The sequence below is a fragment of the Schistocerca americana genome, chromosome 1 (genome assembly GCF_021461395.2).
Source record: "Schistocerca americana isolate TAMUIC-IGC-003095 chromosome 1, iqSchAmer2.1, whole genome shotgun sequence".
NCBI lineage: Eukaryota > Metazoa > Arthropoda > Insecta > Orthoptera > Acrididae > Schistocerca > Schistocerca americana.
In genome coordinates, this window is record NC_060119.1 from 654,896,929 (window position 1) to 654,913,687 (window position 16,759).

The 16,759-nt window shown below is 39.2% G+C and overlaps 1 protein-coding gene across 1 annotated transcript in view; it reads right to left on the reverse strand.

Annotated features, from left to right (window-relative positions):
* LOC124625802 (exosome complex exonuclease RRP44) overlaps positions 1-16,759 on the reverse strand; it is a 150,077-nt gene that overhangs the window by 117,284 nt on the left and 16,034 nt on the right. Inside the window, exons 3-4 of the mRNA XM_047149269.1 lie at positions 16,537-16,694; positions 11,660-11,862 (exon numbers count right to left, since the gene is read on the reverse strand). Coding sequence (XP_047005225.1) covers positions 11,660-11,862; positions 16,537-16,694 — 361 coding nt within the window. The remainder of the gene's footprint in view (positions 1-11,659; positions 11,863-16,536; positions 16,695-16,759) is intronic.

The window sequence follows — 16,759 nt, forward strand, 5'->3', positions numbered from 1 at the left end:
CACTTAATGTTTCTACTGCCGTTAGGTAGCTTGAGACACAAAATCTTGCTCTTGCAAGTAACAACTGTTACCAGTACATAGTTGTTTCATTTCTTCCCACAATGTTTCACACATAGCGCAGTTCTATCTCTCAACAAGTATTATGAGACTTTTGCCAGTTAATTATTTATACAGCCACGAGCAAATTGCCATATATGTCTACACAGAATGTAATACAAACGTAACATGTTACCCACTGCCATTATTTTTGGAGTCACTCAATGTTATTTACATGAAGATAAAATGGTTCACTAACAAAGCTAGCTTCTATGCAACACTTAAAAGTTACACAAATTGAATTAGAGCTGTATTTTTAAACAAAGAATTACAGATTTCGCATGCTGAGGCAGCAATCCAATCCCATTTAGGTTCAAGATTGTTGATTATTATCTGGTAGTAAGGAAAATTTATTATAAAACAAGAAATTAATAAAGATAAGCTTACTCTCGTGAGCTTGGAGGTAACAGGGCCAAAAGTGTGTCACTAAAGATTTCTACACCATGGGGTCGTTTACTGACTGCCTAGTCTTTCCATCCTTCTGATAGGAAATACTAATGAAGCTATAAAAGGAAAAGCTTAGCCACTATGACAAGCAACACCACATTGTTGCCCATATGCTGAGGTTCGAATGCGCACCAGCTCCTCCACCACTTTTAGTGGCAAGTGGCAGCCACTGACCTGAGATGGTATGATGCTCAGCTGTCCAGTTAGATGCCCTCTTGTTGTTTATGATCTGTACACAGGTGTTTCGGTACTAACTGGAGCCTACCAGAAGATTATTTCCATTCATAAAACACCCACTGCATCCTAACTCAGCAAAGAATTACTAAAACGTAAAGTTAAAACATTACATCCATTGTTGAATGAATGGTTACGCACTTGCCTAATGGCTTAAATAAAGTCCAAGGTTAGACTGCTCAGAGCTTACCTGAAACCATCCTGCACAATCTACCACATCAATCATGGTATGCAAGTTAATGCTAATAGCTTTCAGTAGATAAAGGAAAATATTTCTAGTTTCTCATGCAATCTGAGTCCTTTGTGTGAATGAAGAAGCAGAACCATAATGGACGTAGTTTTGAGTGAACACAAGAATACCAGTACCATTAGGAATTTCAGCTAAGTCTTCCCAGCAGTTTTGGCCCTCCTACCTGTCACTGCAACAGGAGTGATTTTAGCAAGAGCCTGCTACAATATGCATTTTCGTGGAAATCTTTGCTACATGAGTGACAGGCATATATAACACACCAGTATAGTCAAATCCTGCCTGAGTAAACATACTCATAATAGAGATTTCAAACTAAGCGAAATCACACACCAAGATACAAATACCATGAAGTTCTACTCAGGAAACCATGTAAGTAATACCAATCATCAGTCATGTTCACTAATGCTTCACTCAAATTAGGGTGAGAACTGCCATTTATTTTGTAGCTGCATTCATAGTATGGGGACTTGAGCATCTAAAAATGATAATGCATAACCTGCTTATCAATGTGCAGTATTTCCAGTCGAATCCTTGCTTCACTAAATGTACTTGAAATAAACTACATGCTTTACATATGTAACGATAACAGAAAACTATTGAGGATTACAAATCATTATTGATTCTACCACCATACCAACGAGCCAGATACATTTTCCAACGTTTCTCAGCCACATGAGTATTGCTCTAGCTCGCGCTTCAGACATATGCTCGCTACCGATGCAACATAGGATCCTGCTGACTATAGCACATAGTACTGGTATCAGGCCACAGCAACTGTGCTGAGTCTCGCTTAGCTACAGCATACACCACTTTAACGTAACACAGTTAGAAAATTTTGGAATACAGTCACAATCTCCACTCTGCACATCAAAAAAAGTGTACTGTTTTCACAAAGCACAGTTATTTGTGTCCTTACAAAATAGATATAAAAAAAGAAACACACTTTGAGCTACTTTCTATGATTTGCCAAGCCAACTTGTGGTTTCCAGACTTCAAGGTAAGTTCATTGCTGGAAAATCAACTGCTGCCATCTGCAAGAATCTCAGATGCAGTGCAACAATTCATAGGATATTGCAGGTAGGTTGAATAAATCACTGTAAAGGTCATCAACGAGTTAATAAAGAGCAGAGGCATAAAGAAACAAAACACGTAATGATACAAGATCATCAATGAATTTATCACCCCAGTATTAAAGCATTTGAGAGAGAAAAAAATTGTTAAGAAGATCGTGTCTCAGTAACAAGTAGAAGTAATATCAGAATTCATGACATACTTTAAGGTACAGGAAGAACTGTTAGGTGGACATTGCTCAATACTTTTACGTGAAATATATGAACCTATAAGCGGAAGTAAATGACTGCAAAGATAACAAGAGAAAAGTTATTGCAGCAGCCCCTGCTCTAGCAACTACTAAAAAATATATTTGAAAATGTTTACTGTGTTTAGTGTAATATTTTGGAGCTCCACCTGAATTTCTTTGCATTTCATTATGTATTTATGTATTTTATTTGGCAGTCTACCCTCTCTCTGAGTTTGCCTCCCCACTTTGAGGTGTATTTTTATTTTACTATGTAATGTATAAAAATGTTCAGTGAAATTTGAGGACTCTCAAACTGAGCTGTGAGGAAATAGCAAATATAGATACTTTATATGATTGTAACTCTGTGCATTTGAAAACAGCAATTTAGGGAAGCATCACAAATATTAGGACATACCTCCTTATTTAATTATTGTAAATAATTATTTGCTCTCACTGGGAGATGTGCACGCAATGGATTTTACACAATAAATACCTTTCGTGCTGAATCCAAACACAGTGCACGCCATGACGCATGTTACTTCTATAGTTTAGGTACAGTAAGAGTTCCCAGTAGAATCGGAAATGTGAAATGATTAGGCTATGGAAATGGTGGTAGTTACCTGCACTAAACTACATTCAGAATCATTTTCACCAACAGTAGTGCCACAAGCTCTATCGCGTATGTCAAACCAAGGCACACCAACTAGCAAAGAATTCATGTAGTGGCCATGCTTTTACACCCTTAGGAAAATGGAAGCGCCGAAAGGCGTAATCCATTGATTGACACAACAACAGATAACTATTGATTTCTATGGTAGATTGAGTAAACTTGGATCAATCCTGACAACACAGTTATTTACACTACTGATAGGGCACGGTGCATGTGTGTCCGTTCTCCTGGAATTGCCAGTTGGTGCCCATGACCGCATGCTGCTGCAGTTAATTTTTGACCCTCCCACTTTTATCGCTTATCCTATTGCCATGTTGTCAGCTCAGTTCTGTATTTCTTCTTCTGTTGATGAGGAGCTAGCTGGATTAAATGAAACTAGGCCCTCCAATAATACAAAAACTATCACATTCTTTTCCAGCCACACTGTATCGAGGTATCACTCCTCTCTTGTGGCAGTGATCCGTCTGACTTACTCAGGTCTTGCTGAACTGCTTCAACAGTGTCAAAAAAAAAAAAAAGCCTCAGGCAGATGTCGAACACTTCGCACTTTGGTAACGCATGACTAACCTTAAGGGATAGAAATTTACAAGGGCTATTCAGAAAGTAGGGAAAGTTTCTGTCTTGACACCGCTAGGCGCGCACTGATCATGTATATTTTAGTATGTGCATGCTCGGCAGCTCAGTTGGCATCTATCTGTGACAGCAGGAATGTCTCTCCGTGTCTGGTTTTTTCAATATTCGAATTTGAAATGCACACTGCAATCGAAAATTCCGTCAGTTGTGAGGTGCAGTCTGTGATACGGTTTTTGTTGGCAAAAAACCTAAAACCTAAAGAAGTTTATCGTGAACTGTGCGAAGTGTATGGAAACAATGTAATGAGTGAATGTTCCATCTGGAAATGGTGCATTGGTTTATAAATGGCCGAACCAACATTCATGATGAAGAGAAGAGTGGATGCCTGAGCATTGTCACTGACGATCTTGTCGCTAAAGTTGACGAAACGATTCGTGAAAACTGTCGCTTCACAATAATGGAGCTTTTGATTTCTTTTCCACAAGTTTCACATACTTTGTTGTTTGAAACTGTCACTCAAAAGCTAGGCTACCACAAATTTTGTGCACAATGGGTGCCCAAAATGCTTACAGAGCACCATAAAGAACAGCAAATGAGGGCAACGTTGACATTTCTGGAAGCCTACCACATACATGGTGATTCATTACTGGATCTAATTGTAACTGGTGATGAGACTTGCAAGAAACACGTCAATTGCAAGACAAAACTACAGTCCATGGAGTGGGGGCACACAAGGTCCCCCCAAAACCCAAGAAAATGTTTCCAAACCTTGTCAGCAAGGAAGTTGATGGTGACAGTGTCTTGGGTAGGCAAGGTGTGCTTCTTATTGGATTTTCTCGAATGTGGAGCAGCCATAAATTCTGCCCAGTACTGTCAAACTTTGCACAGCCTTAGAAGATCAGTCCAAAACAAACACCGAGGAAAGCTGACGTCCAAAATTTTGTTATTGCATGACAATGACCGACCTCACATGGCAAACCGCACTAAAGAACTCCTTCATTCATTCAAATGGGGAATTTTCCCTCATCCGCCCTACAGCCCTGATCTTACACCAAGCGACTTCCACTTGTTTCCCAAGATGAAGAACTGGCTCGCAATGCTGCGCTTTGATGGCAATGCGGAACTCCAGGTGGGCGTGACTCACTGGCTGAAGTCTCAGGCGGCAGAATTTTACGACAAAGGTATTTCAAATCTTTTCCACCTCTTTGAAAAGTGCTTCAATGTGTTTGGTATCTATGTGGAAATGTAGTATGTCAGTCATTCTTTCAGATGTATATAATAAAATGTATTTCTTGCACTTAGTTTTTTTTAATACTAAAACGTTCCCTACTTTCTGAATAGCACTCGTAACTTTGCTACTTGTCGGTTGTCACGAAACTGGGTTCCTTCATCATTCCATTTGCTAACATAAAAATTGCTGAATGGCACACTCAAAATTATTCCAACTGAGTGGTCATTTCAAGTGTTACGTCTGTGCCTGTAGTTCTATTGGTCACTGGCTTTTCTGCATGGATTTCGTGTAAATATGGCTACTGCAAATCTCATGAGCCACTACCGCAGCTTGTACCATTTTCCCAGCCAGATGGTGAATAGTGTGGGTAACGTCTAATGAGTTACCCTACTTCACAGGCATGGCCTCCCAATAGGTTAAGCTACAGAGTTTTGCATAACTGTGTACTAAAGTTTTATGCAAATTTGTTAAAAACAATTTTATGGGAAAATAATTTTCAGATGCCAGGAGTAAAAACAAAATAACTATTTGTAAGGAAAACATTTAATGCCTACTTTCTTCAACTGCCAGTTATGCCTCTTACAGGCTCATTCTGTGTTCGTACCTATCACTTATTGTTAGTTCACCCCTTGTTTATTGTGAGTCACTTCAGCCCCCATTGGCACGATTCCCGCTTGCGAATGTTGCCATCTCTGGTACTCGACATGCTCTCATTCAGCCAGACCCAGGGTCTGTATTACAACACACAGGTGACAGTGCACTTCAGCTCAGCTGGTCACTGCCTTGGCTCCACACATGCAATCGACTACCAGCCACTGCACCAACTCTGAAGGCTTCACAAAATGTGTAGAAAAGGACATTAAATTTACAGAAACTTCCAATTATGAACAACTCAAGTGACACCAATGGATAATAATATTGTAAGGTAAAAATACAAATTTTGTACCCCCTGCCCCTAGTACATATTTCATAATCAATTTCTTAAAATGAGAAGTCAACCGCTCTTAGTTTTAAGACCTCTCTTTTAAATAAGAAACACTAAATATCAGTCGTCTTGCATGTACGTCAAAACAAAAACTTTTCGTGTTCTGAATTGGTCGTTAAGAGGGCTTAATCTCAACCACTGCAACTATCACAAACCTGTAACTGGCTCTCATGGAAAGGGAAGGAATTGTACTTGATAACGGGTAATAACAGTAAAATTTTTTATTCTGCATGCATCGTTTTAACTTAGCCTCAGGAAGTGGCACAAGCAGTTATGTAAAAAACTACTCCGCAATATGCTAGGTCAGCTTCCACATTATTATGCTCAGCTAGGGATGCCACTACGGTACTGCTGAGTGAGAGACACCAACTTTCTGCCACAAACCTGCCAATGGGAGGACTGGGTGCTGTCACATGAGGTACGCAAGAGGGTTGGTGAGGTAGCGGCTGCAACAATGGGTTGCACTCTTGTCTGTCAGCTCCCTTACTCTCTGGATGTGTCCATCAGCCCTTCCAATTGAGGGCGAAATGCTCTTTCCAGTACTATGTGCGGTTTGCTCCATGGTCGTAGCCAGTTTTCATGAATATTGTACTTATTAGTGGTAGTTCTTGGGAATGAAACCAATTTTGCCCAGAATCTGGCGTTTCTCATTTAACATGCAGGAAAAACACCCTGGATCCCCACCTGGGCTTTTGATATCATCCTGACATGTACGCCACTGCTGGACATTGACGACACCCCAAGACTGCTTAAAAGGAGTAAAATATGTCCCAACTACGGGCATGCAGAAGGATTACTGGCAAATCAAGGCTGACATGGCTGAATGGGAAAAGATTGGCTTCCTAACTCCTGAAGGCCTCTATGAGTTCAAAGTTATACCATTTTTGACAGTATAATTTAATTGGATATGTAAAAAATCTTTGCACCAAGTGGCGGCAGGAGAACACACGTATACGAAAAGGTGCTATTCATGCAAGATTTTGGAGCCATTGGCTCCTTCTTTCAGCAGAAGTATTGAAGAGGAAGAAAGAGGGGTGAAAAAATGAACTGGAGAGGTTTAGGAAAATTGATAGAGTTTGGAAAAGCCACCCAGAACCCTGGGTCAGGGGAGACTTACCGGACAAGATGAAAAGGAAAGACTGATTGTTGGGGTGCACCAAACGAGATTTGAAGGTGGAAGACAGGGTAATAAGCAAGACAGAGATTACTGCTAAAACCTCATATATGAGTTAATAAGAGTGAACAGTTAGCTGCATTGTATGTAATAGAGATAGGAGGAGGATGGCGAAAAATAGATAGGTCAGAAAATGAATGATGTAAAAAAATAAAATGGAGTGAAACATGGAGTAGTTACTGTGAATAAATGCTGAAACAAAAGAAATTAACATAAATTAAGGCCAGGTGGGTGGTAAGAATGAAGCACATGTTGTAGTGCTAGTTCCCACCTGCGGAGCTCTGAGAAACTGGTGTCTGGGGGAAGAATTCAGCTGGCATGTGTGGCGAAACAAGCTCCAAAGTCATGACTATCATGTTGTAGAGCACTCTCTGCAACAGGATATTGTGTGTTGCCTGTATGCACTTTCTGCCTATGCCCTTTCATCCTAACTGATAACGTAGTGGTAGTCATGCCAATGTAAAAGACTGGAACAGTGTTTACATAATAGCTGGTATACGACATGTGTCATCTCACAGGTGGCTCTGCCTTTGGTACCTTATGTTTTGCCAACTGCAAGGCTGGTATAGGTATAGGTTGGTAGGGCACTTGCCTGCAAAAGGCAAAGGTCCCGAGTTCATCTCGGTCTGGCACAGTTTTAATCTGCCAGGAAGTTTCATATCAGCGCACACTCTGCTGTAGAGTGAAAATTTCATTCTAGAATTGTGTCCTTTTTGCACAGTTTTTGCTTGTATGAAGATGGATGGCATAAGATGTATAAATGACTATAATTATGTAAAATTGTGACCACAACAAACGTATAAGCAGCAGAGAAAATACAGAATATAACTCACTAATAAAGTATTCACTGCAGCACAGATGGGTTGTTTGTTCATTACAAGAAATGAAACCATTTGTTACCGTAATCCTGAATATGGCATTAATTTCAAAGATAGAATTAGGTGACTATTTTAATGAAGACCGGCTAGACCAAACCTCATTCTTTCAGTTTATTTTATCTCATCTCTGATTTTTGATGTCCACTCATCCTAATTTCCATTCAAAATAAACATCAGCAGTGGCGAACAAAAGTGGCAAAAAATAGGGAGTGGAAAGGGTTAACAAAGTGTGAAGTACTGTTACGTCATAATTAGAAATTATAATTCACAGCCCTGAAATATGTATGATTAAACTATATAACTGTACAGCTAGCTAAACTATCAGAATGTTTAAATAAAATATTTTTATATGTAGTGAAGATAGATGTTGACAGAGCAGATTATGAGAGGAAGGTAAACTCCTTGGGCACTGACTAAGAAGCTAAATACTAAACAGAATTTAACAAGGATTTTCGAAAAACAAAGCTTATGCTTGGTGAAACTGGACACCCAATACAATAACTGAGCACATACATCACACAGTAACACCTCCATTACATCTAACAAACAACCAATTATCTGGATATTTTACTTCTGGTTTTCATAAATTACTATAGGAAATTTAAAAAGAAGGCTCTGCTAGACTCAAAAGTTTGGCGATGCTGAGAACCTTGGAAGATAAATTAGGCGTTGGATGAAGTTTGTGGGAAGCATTTAGATTGAATGACCAAATGAAGAGCCAATATTCTGAGTAAAAGACAATGAAATATTCTCAAGTCGACAACATAAGACACCATAACATTACAGCAAAAGTTCTGTTAGCAGAGCATAAAGTACATAATTAGATAAAGCAGTGTAATAGTATGCATGATTAGTGGAAATAATCACATGACAAACAAAGCATGATTATTAGTACAAGATGACCACAAAGAATTTTACTCTCATAGTAGAAACACACACACATTTTAATAAGACATAGAAGCATTCATTAGAAATAAAACTGGTACTGCACCAAACAAATGCTGATATGGAAGAAAACGAAGATTATGTTTGAGAGAGTGAGTGAGTGAGAGAGAGAGAGAGAATCAGTTTTAGAACAGTGCAGTGCAGTGCAGTGACTCAGTAATGTGAGGTAACAGGTGAGTTGTGGTGCCCCGAAAATACTCTTAAGTTCAGAGTTGGCCTGGATGTGTGGGGGCCTCTCGGTGGGCTGCGGCTCATCAGCGGCCACGTGGTGCCGAGCATCGGCCGGAGCAAGAGGCGTAGCCCCAGCACATGTTCCAGGTCGACCACGTCGCTGGGAATTCCATGTTGATGCTATGACAAGGACTGGGCTTTGTGTCGATGAAGGAGATTTGTATGCTGGGAGTACCAAAGATGGTGGACTTTGTGAAACCATAATGGCAGACACTTCATAGTTCATGTAGGAATTAATAATAGCCAGAGGAATCATGATACCTCAGAAAGAACCATGTACATTACCATTATTTGCATGATGATTCTGACGGTGTAATATTTCCAATATCTTTATTAGTTTTACGTTTAGTATCTGACCGTAAATTATACAAGTAACACCCAGCAACAAATTTCCAAAATCTAAACGGTTCATCCGATTTTGTTGATTAATGTGTCTTTAGAAAGCTATTAGTGTAAAGCTAAATTGGTATGAATTACAGGCATGTAACTTGAATAGTACATGAGTTATTGGAGGTCAAAGTGTTCAATTAATATAAACCGCGTCAGGTCATAAGTACTCCACAGTTACATGAAAAAATGGTAGCAGCATGCTTATAAATATATTTATTCATCTATGTCTTTGTTTATATCTGATATATACTATTCATGAAGAAATTGGTCAAATATTTACTGTGTTTTAGAAAACACAGAGACATTAGGCTACTGGCCTACTTTTGTTCTATTCCTTTGATACGTGTTTATTTGATTTGATTATGTATTTAATAATGTGTGTTAGAGCATGTTTATGGTCCAGCCAAAGGAATATTTATTTAATTTCAAATTATTTAAATGTAAATCCAGTATTTCAATATATTTGTGAGTGTGCGTTGGCTTGGAGAAATGGCGGGAGCTCTCTAGCCAATGACAGCACTCATTAATGGGGAGACTGTATGGAAGTGGGGAGGAGCATTGGGTGGCACAGGACACGGGGGAGTGCTGGACAAGGAGGCATGACGGCCCGGTCGTGGGAACTACTTGGAGAGTGGAGCAGTTTGTGTGTGGAAGCGGGAGATAGAAATATTTCGTAGTGCCGACTTGTGCACTTGTGAGATTTCCGTAGCTTCTGCAGTGAAGACTTAGTATGCGTCTAGAAGTGAATATCTCACGAGCTATGCTGTTGCTCATAACTAATTGCGTGAAGTAGGAATCTACTGTTTCCCTGTTATTCAACTCATATTTTATTTAATTGCTGGACCATCGAGACCAATAATTGTTTTGAAGTAATAAATGGCATTCTTAAAGGTACTTCTGCTATCATACTCATCATTTAAAGTTGTTAAAAATAGTACCTGCAGGTTTTATTTAATTGCAATCTTTCATTTATAAATTTCTATGTCACATTCAAAATTTTCAATTGCCGAGTGATAGGAACCTTCGACCATTTAATTCATGTGTATATTCATATTGTGCACTGTAGACTCAGCAGTATTTGGATTGTAATGCAGCAGCTACGTATCCCAGCCCCCAGATAATGAAAACAGCCATATCTTTCAATATTTCAACTCTGAGTCAGAGGATACATAGTTGAGGGCCACACACATCTTTTTGTATTGGAAAGTCCATAGTAGGCAAATGCCAGTTACAGATCCAAAGGTTTCAGGTTTGATGCCTGGCCAGTCCTAGGTTTTTTAGCCGTCATCTATCACTTCTTTCACCTCTGGCAATGTTTGTTAATGTGTAGTATGTCAAACAGCACCACAGTTCAGAATACACGTTAACCTACAGGTCCCCCTACAACTGGTAGGGTAGGATGGTTCAAAGATTGGAAGAAGGCAATGGCATACCACCATATCCAGTAAAGCACTGTGTTATCCAAAACCAAACCTCTGTGTTGATAGCAGCTTTACTTTAGGTGCTCCCCCTCCCCCCCCCCTCCCCCACCTCCTACACATATTTATGTTTTAGTATCTTTATTTCTGTGTACCTAAACGAATCTCTGATTCAGATACAGCATGCTTACTAGTGATGTATGGTATCAAAGGCCATGCATTCTATATTTCAGGATATTCTTATTAATTAATAGCATTTTATGTAAGAAATTATAATAGTGGACACATGCCAAATGCTTCTTGGAATTTAATGCTATTGCCTTCATTGCTTCCCTGAAGTTAAAGAGATTGATGTTTTACAGAACAAATCATGTACGGACTCTACCATCAGGTCCATTGGTGTTTCAATTCAGTTATGAAGATCACAGCTAAATATAGAAGACTTCTGGAGTCCCAGCCACACATCAGAGTGTATGTTAATGTGCAATATCCAGAGTGCACCATAACCATGAAAGCAGCACTGCTGTTGTCACTATATTACCCAGTGAGTGTTCCTCCCCCCCCCCCCCCCAAAAAAAAAAAAAAAAAAAACATATCTGTATCACGGCATGCAACCCCAGTCTGACTCTCCACATGTAGCTGCCACCAAGTGCTATGTTGATCATTTACTTTGAATTAACACATTTTTATCAACACAAGATGAATATTAAAGTATATTGGTCAACAACCAGAAGTATTCAGGACAGTAGATGTGTGTATTTAACCTTATAAGGTCATATTTTTTTTCCACTGGGAACAAATAACTGCTTTAAAAATATAAACATGGAAAAAACTTACTTGTTGCAACAAGCACATTTTCTGCTTCTGCTCTCCGCTTGTTTTCATTGTCATCAGTTACAAGAAGAACTTTAATGTGATTGTCGGAATGGAGTTTTTGATTGTGATCCAAATGTTTCTGATACCACTCAACTGTTCTCCGAATAGCACGATCATTTCTGTCATTCGAAGTCTCGTCAGACTGCTGCAAAACATGTGTGTCCCTAGAAAGAAAGGGATGTAATTGGTGAGGATTTTATTTTAGAATATTAAAGTGAAGCAAACAGAATTATTTTATACAAGAACACCATCTTGAACATGGCTGTTAACAGAAACTGTGAGTAGTGATCGGATCTCAGAATCTTTCCAAGTGCAGTTAGATGGCTACAGGGCATTGTATGTTGGTTTTGGAGCAATCAAAAGGCTAACTCATTGTCTTGAGGGTCAAAGAGAGGTTGGCAAACCTTATTACAACCATTTAGTAAGCGTAGCAGAGCAATAAATTGTTCCAAGTCCGCCAATAAATATTTACTAGTTAATCTTCAGAGATATACAATGTGTACTGTGACTCTCATATCATGAGTGTGTGGATTCTGGCCAAAGCCGTGAATGGGATCTCGTGCAACACCATATCCTCTCCAAGGGGACTACAAAATGTTTCAAGTTTTAAGAAAAGTATTACCACGAGAAGAATAAAAACACAACTATCAAGAAATAAATAAATTTCAGTAAAGAGAATGGATCCTATAAAAAAAAACTTAACATCTATTTCAACTGCATGTCAGAATGATAATTGTGCCAATGTGGTTGCCTCATTTGAGAGACAATGTGTACAAGTTCTAAGCACCACAGAAATGGCATGAAAATGGAAAAAAAATACTGCACTCTTCAGAAAATATAAACATTTAGATGACATGCTGTGTAGTATAAGACATACATTTAGTTTTAAGTTTGTTGTGATTGTGTGAACAAACAAGTAAAAATGACCACAATACAACTGCAAGCTGTAATAAAGTACATCATTTTAAGGAATTTAACCAAGTTAAAGTTAAAAGTGAGGTTACATTTGATATTAAAGGCTCTTGCTTTGATTTCAACAGGCAACACCTCAGAAGTGGCTTGTTAGATTTAAGCACTGCTGTGTGTCCACTGATGACAATGCATACTCCAGCTATCTGAAACCATGTAGGACGGATAACTGATGAGATTGTTGCAAAACTTCATGATGTTACACTAAATAATTACATATTGTAGGGATAGAATTCTGCAGACATTGTAAACACCTTGAGGTGATGCAAACCATATTTTAAACAAAGTTTTCAGTATGACAAAGCTCTCTCCTTTGTAGGAGAGAATTCTGTTAGACACTGAACAAAAATGAGTTTTAAAGGATAATGCTCAAAAGAGTTTCAACTTCATGGTTCTACTGAATTCCTCTTATAGTTACATGTGCATAAGTACTCCACATGACAAAGTAAAATGCATAGTGAAGGGTTACTACATATCAATATTAAGTGATTATCTATCTTATTCCATTTGTACAGGGGTGAAAAGAAAAATATGATTTGTACACACTAATCTCTCTCATGATCACTAAGCAAGATACGTGAAGGAAAATTGTAGCACAATTTGCCTTACATGTTGGTGCTCTTAACATACTCAACAGTTAGAAAAAGAAAAGATTAAACTGTCTCCCTTCTACATGTTTTCACAGAGCACCTTCAATACACTTTTGTAAAGAATATACTGACTTGTTATTATACTACAAGCACATCACTGAATATATTTGAGTTCTGCTGTCATGCCTACTTGATCTGAGTAGTAATAAAGACTTACACTAGTGTCTTGTATAGAGAGTCCTTTACAGATGTACTGCATTTTTCCAGAAGCCTCCCAGAAAATCTTCTTCCTTTTTTTTCTCTGCTACTAATTTTACATGTTCAGTCCATTTCATACAACTCTGAAGTATTATCCCAAAATATAGACTTTCTTTTGGCTGGCTCCAGACGTTTACCTCCAACCTAGTATTTGGGTATTATCTTATTTTATCTTTGTTATGGGCTATCTTGCATTCATACACATTTCAAGCCACCTGTATCTTTAAACCATGGCGGGTTTTTGCTATCTTTTGTAACTTTACTTGCTACATATTTGCCTACAGCACAACTGAAGATGTGTTTCAGCTTTAAGCACCATTCCTCTATGCTTTCTCATTCCAACAAAATATTCTGTTTTTCTTTTTAATAGTATGTCAGCATTCTAACAAGGAATACAAGGAAACATATGGCCATAAAAAGAGATACAAACGACTGGGTCATGGAGTGACATCAATAAGAATACAATTAAAGTAGTTTATATGCCTCAAACTCATTTAACATCTGAGGGCCTTATAAAGGTGCTATCTATGTCAGGTGTCACTGATGTAATGCTGTGCACATACGGCGGACCTGGTCAGTGGTCGGATTGTCCCTGGCAGCCACCTCAGGCAGTTGCAGATTCACTGTTTGAACATTGGCATGCACTACACTTGTTGTAGTGGCCCAGCATACTTTTGCTGTGGGCTGTGTAGTAACTGTCAGGTTACTACACACCTCCTTCCTTGTGGGGGAAAGACCAGGTGTCATGTCCACGGTGTTGTGACTGAAGCAACAGTTTTGGCATCCATAACGGTGCTGCAGGCAGCAGCCAAAGACGCAAGAAGTTCCTGCTCCCCTTGGACCAGCAGATACAGATGACAATGAGTGGGACAAGGACATCCCCACTGCATGTGAACCAGGGGAATGTTGGACAGGACCAGTCGGAGGGAGATGGGAGCCATCTGGACATTGGAGTCCACAATGAAAGTCACCATATGGGCAGTGATGATGGTAGGCTGGAGAGGAGAGGCTTTGGTAATGGATAGCCGGCTTCTGACCCCACTGATGGCAGGGCCTATTCAGAGCAGTGGGAGGGGCTGGCACTTGCCACAGGAAGAAAAGCCGCCATTGCTCCTGACAAAGCCCCAACCATGGGGTAGCTAGAGACGACTATGCCTGCTCAACCCACAGAGTGGCCGTCAGTTACGACAGAGGCCACGAAGCTCACTCACCTAAGCTTGATATGACTGCTGTGGTTGCCTGCAACACTGGTAGAATTTAATGCATGCAGTGACTACCTGCATACACTTGTGGTGATAGGACAGCAAATGACACATATCGTCAAAAGAAAGTGATGCAAAAGATAACTGACACAGTCAGTGGTACACATGAGTGGGTACCCACGATAAGAAGAAAACCTTACAGATATGCCATGGAATGCCATGAAATGTTGGTGAAGCCACATCTTGTAAGTGATTCAGTCTCAAATTCATCATAGGGGAGGGGGGGGGGGGGGGGGGGGGGGGAGGAGGGAGGAGAGAGGGGGAGCAACTGTTGAACAACCAGCAGCTGAGCCGGGATCAGCACTGCCAATAATTCTTCCAGCATGGTCATAAAGCCTGCTGTTGTTCCGAAAGTGACTAGAGCAAAGCCTCCATGAAGGAGCCGAATGGCAGAAAAACCACATACTCCAAAACACATGAAAATTCAACCCTTGACGTTGCCACTTGTGTTCTAACCAGAAACACAAGGAAACACACAACTGTAAAATGCAATTTATTGGGTCACAGAGTGCCATAAACAAGAAGAGAATGAAAGTAGTTTATACATCTCAAATTAATTTAACAACTGAGAGTCTGGAGGCCCTTGCATGCCTTTACAAGGTACACAACAGTACATGAAACACAGGTCCACCATTAAGTATCAGAAAAAAAAGGATTGATGAAAATGTATGAGGCAAAAAGTGAAAATGTAATGTTTTAAAAACTAAAAACCTACAAGAAAAGTCATGGTCATCACTTCTGTTTTCTAGGATTCTCTTGGAATGATGGCCACAAATACAAATTGGTAGCATGTTATGAAGAGACTTTCCTTCTCTTTCTTCATATTGACATTCTTGTTATCAACCTATATGTCATACTTTTCCATGTTTAAATAGTTATTAATGATTTCATCTTATTTGCAGTGAAAGACTAATCTGTGTTGTACCTGAGGTCTAGGTTGGGTTGGAGGATGACAATTAGCTTGTGAGTTAGTGAAGCCAAACAGTGTGAATAGGAAATCTTTCTTGCAGTAACCGAGTGATATAGAGGTTCATTCCGTGAGTGATTACCTTTGACTCAGAATGTGTGAGATGTTGCATGAACCAGTTCAGAATAACAGCCAGTCACTGCTTAACACTTTCTACTTTAAATTCACTTATCATTGTTAACAAACAGGCAATAAATATGTTCAAGTTACAATGAGTGGTCAAAGGTTTTACTCTATCTCACATTTTCATCACTGGGCACTCACAAATATGAAATACCTAAAATGGCTGGGTTTGGCGATTTCAAAGCCTTGATTAGTTTCACTATAGCCATTAAGGCAGAATATGTAGTGTCTTCCAAGCAAGACACTATACATGTGAAACTGAGGGCCACAGACAAAGATCATCAAAAGCGAAAAGCATCTGCAGATGTAGTAAACAGAGAGTAAATGACATGCCTTTATGCGTGGGACGGGGTTTACAGTCTATTTACTTGATGCACTTTCACCAACAATATACATGAGATAGGACAATAAAAAAGGTTTGCAATATGTGTATTATTCTACACACAGCAATCTTAAAAAAGCAGAATTATCTGACAGGAGTGTGTAGAGAAAAGCTAGCTCTATATCTGTTCTCAATAGATCCAAGACAATTTCAATTTCTGATAAAACGTCAAACATTCATGTGGAGGGCGTAATAAAAAAACAACCAGCTTTTGTTTGTCTGCCTGTCTTGGGTGGATTTCAATGTGTACATTCATTCATAAAAAATAAAAATAAATGTTTACTCACTCATGAAACTCATTCTGAAAGACAAAGAAATTTCTAGAAGTATTGCTGATAACTGCTCTGAGTCTTTTATATATAGCAGGGCTCCGATTCTTTGTTTCCTCGAGGACAGTTTGTGGTATAATAACATCACAAAGAGTGTCTGCCTCCACAACATCGATCTGAAAGGCAAAGCAAAGAAAAATTTCCAATAGAATTATAATTCCCAAGGAACATACAAGACATT